General features: G+C 52.7%; 1 protein-coding gene across 1 annotated transcript; it reads right to left on the bottom strand.

The window, feature by feature from the left end:
* Positions 1-2,538: 2,538 nt before the first annotated feature.
* Positions 2,539-3,187, bottom strand: J4E90_004067 (uncharacterized protein; the record flags this gene model as incomplete). Its single annotated transcript, XM_051433633.1, has 3 exons — positions 2,539-2,632; positions 2,682-2,786; positions 2,937-3,187. 3 exons carry the CDS (start codon positions 3,185-3,187, stop codon positions 2,539-2,541), a joined length of 450 nt encoding a protein of 149 aa, XP_051292151.1.

The raw sequence follows: 3,187 nt of genomic DNA, 5'->3' as shown, positions 1-3,187 counted from the left end.
GGTACTCTATCTGATTGATCCAGGGAATGGATATGACTATCCAACACCTCTGGTTCCAGTAGCCGGTGTGGATGCTTGATATACTGGGACATAGGTATGAATCCATGCTACCTTGATATTTAGCTGTCAAGAAGTCTCCAGTGGACGCAAGGGTCAAGAAGATCTTCAAGTTGGCGATATGGTCAAACGATATCTTGCCGCAGCCTCTGTGTGAAGATTCCGGCTTCGGTGCGGGTGTAGCATCCAAGGCATCGACGATGTGGCATACTCCATTACCACTTTTTACATCAGTCAAACGTAGGTACAAGTCTCCAATGCCCGGATCGGAGGGAAATGACTCGCTCCATGCATATACAGCATCGTGGATCAGACGATGACCAGACAAGCTCATGTGCGGACACGTACACCTAGTCACCACACTTCATCTGCAACAACCCGTTGGCGACTGCAGAAGACCGTGTCAACTGCGGGTCAGTAGCGCCTTCCTCAGATCTACAGAAGAGGAAGTCGACGAGACCAAAGTGGAAAGTTTCGAGAGCTCCATGGAAGCATACGTGTTCAGCTCCGCAAGCACAGTACCGAGATTGACATGAATGCCGGCGCATGTGAGCGGTTGTTATCGTGGTATTTGCGTGTCGTCGGAGTACCAGGGCAAGATGGGGAAGTCGTGATGCAAGGCTGATAAAGATCGTCGGCGTGTTCCCCTCACCGCACCGATACCGAAGATGAACAACAACAACAATACAACGTGCCCACCGAGCGCGATGGCCTGCCTTTGGCTTGAGCTCATGAGCTTGTCAATCCCAATATTATCGATAGCAACTAGCACTCCCACCCATCTCGCTTGCTAAGTTGATGTCGCGGAACCCCCTCCCCAAGCGCAGGGCGGCCAATTTCGCCCCCACGAATCATAACATCCGCACCTTAATCTCCCATTTCCCTCGACGGGTTCCGCACCAATCACGGCATGCAAGAAGTTACGGACCAACACCCGAGTCGAGCAAGGTAGAGAGTTTCAAGATTTATTCCCATAACCTTCCTCCACCTTGCGCTTGCTTTGCTTCCTTCCTTCCGGTAACAACTCGGCAAGTGCGATGACCTCCTGCACATGTGAGCCTTCCCACGGCAGAGCAGAGTGGAGTGCACCTGCATTACCGCAGCGTGGGCTTAGCGCACAAGTCAGACACATGAGATCTGTGACACGACGTTGCAACGGCGAATCGCACACTAAAGGCTTGTGTATGATTGATGATTGCATCGCGTGGGCGCCCACGCGCTAAAGCGGAACGTAGGCAAGCAAGCGGGCGGCGCAAGAGAAGAAAAAAACAGCATGAGTCGTTAGATTTGCGCGTGATGGAATAGAGTTCTTTGGTGCTTTAGTTCATCGTGGGCATTCCGATCGCTTTCGCTTGGATGCAAGCGGAGAGAAACAAGAAAGCGTCAAAGTAGGAACAACGGAGAGCGGAGACGGGCGTGCGTTACCAGGGAGGTGGGTGTTGTCTGCGTGGTTTTCTTAGTTCAGTCAAGCTTAGTGTGGCGGCTGTCAGTTTTCCTTGTCTTGCGTGCTTTGGGTTGGAGCATGGTCCGACAAAGAGAGGGGCAGCGGTGCGGGTCTGCTCGAACAGTTTTTCTTGCGTTGCGGCAGCCTTGTCATGTTCCTTCGTGGAGCCTTGGACGGGTCATCTGCTACGCAGCTCACCGTATCTGGCATGGGCATGCAGGGTCCTGCCTGTTTCGATGCTAGATTGGGCATACATGCACTGGCACACATGCAGTCATGGAGTTGTCATCTACATTGGAAGATGATGATGGCAATGTTGGGCGGCAGGAACAAAACGGTTGTGCGACGGTTCTGTGCATGAATAACCATTGTGCTTATTCGCTCGTGCAAACCATGTTACTTCTAATTTTCTCTCAAATAAGATGAAGCCTTACATAGCGCCGAGTATCAGACAAAGCACCGATACTTCAGCTATAGGCTGGAAGAGGTTGATTCAACTCTTCCATTGGTAGCAAAAACAAAGGGGGCTGGGCTTGGGTACCGTACAGAATCCTGCCATGGTATAGAATGAAAACAAACAGGAACTCCTATAACACCGTAGTCGCCATGGCCCCGTAAAGTGGTCGGGTGAAAGTGTAAAGTTATTGTAATGTAAAACCCAATGGTCAAGGGCGCAATGTGCCGTGGTATAATCGCAAAATCGAGTGCGACAACACTGAGCCAGCGGTGCCGAGTTCAAATGGTTGTCGGAAGGGTGGTAAGACAGAAGCTGTATGCTGAATCGAAGTGTAATGACGAACGCCGGTTCCCCAATCCTGTGCCGCTATGCAGATGCTCATAAACGCGGTATCAACGTGCGTGTTTCGTGTATTGGAAGGAGGTGGTGATGATCAGTATGTGAGACAGTAGACCATCATGATTGCGTGGTAGTAGGGGTTCGAGAGCCGAGTGGCGTCCATGATGAGTCGGGGCCTGGGAGGAATGCCGACGTAGTGGAGGCTCACAGCGCCTGTGGGTAGGAGTACGAGGACTGATTGTTATTTGATAACCCTGCCCTTGCCCTTGACCTTGGACGCTTTGCCAGCGCCCGTCGAGGTGAGCTTGCTGGTCTGCATCAGCTCGCCAATATATCTGCGAGCCGTTAGCCAGTCGTCACAATGGAGATGCGGAGAGTACATACGATTGGAGAAACTTGTTGCCGCCCTCGAGCTTCTCGTGTTCGTTCTTGACAACCTCGACGCGGTCGACAATCTGCATGAGGCTGGCTTGGAGGGCTTTTGCTTGTCTAGCGAAACGGTTAGTCTGGTAAGGGCTGGGACGAAAGTCAAAAACGCGCACACAAACGAGAGAGGTAGCACAGTGGGCGACAGCGACACCGAGGGGGGTCGCAGCGTTGCATGCCACGTACGTGGAGATGCAGGGTTGAGTTACTTACTCTATCAGAGCTTGGCGAGCATCCTGGCCCATCTTCTCAATCTCTTCGCTACTCCGGCGAGGGCTCATGGTGCGCGCATCGCCGTCGTCGTACTCCTCCTCTTCCTCCTTCATCTCGACGTTGGGACTGTCGCGGGGTATTATGATGGTGCCGCTCGACTTTCTGCTCCCTAGCCGGGGCCGGGCCTGTAGTGTGGGGTCGTTCTTCATCTCCTGGTCGCTGATGGAAGAGTTGGAGGAGGAAGTCGACAT

The sequence above is a fragment of the Alternaria incomplexa genome (genome assembly GCF_024043165.1).
Source record: "Alternaria incomplexa strain BMP 0042 chromosome Unknown scaffold_5, whole genome shotgun sequence".
Classification (NCBI taxonomy): domain Eukaryota; kingdom Fungi; phylum Ascomycota; class Dothideomycetes; order Pleosporales; family Pleosporaceae; genus Alternaria; species Alternaria incomplexa.
Note: the sequence above shows the minus strand (reverse complement) of the source record. Positions and strands in the feature narration are given on the sequence as shown.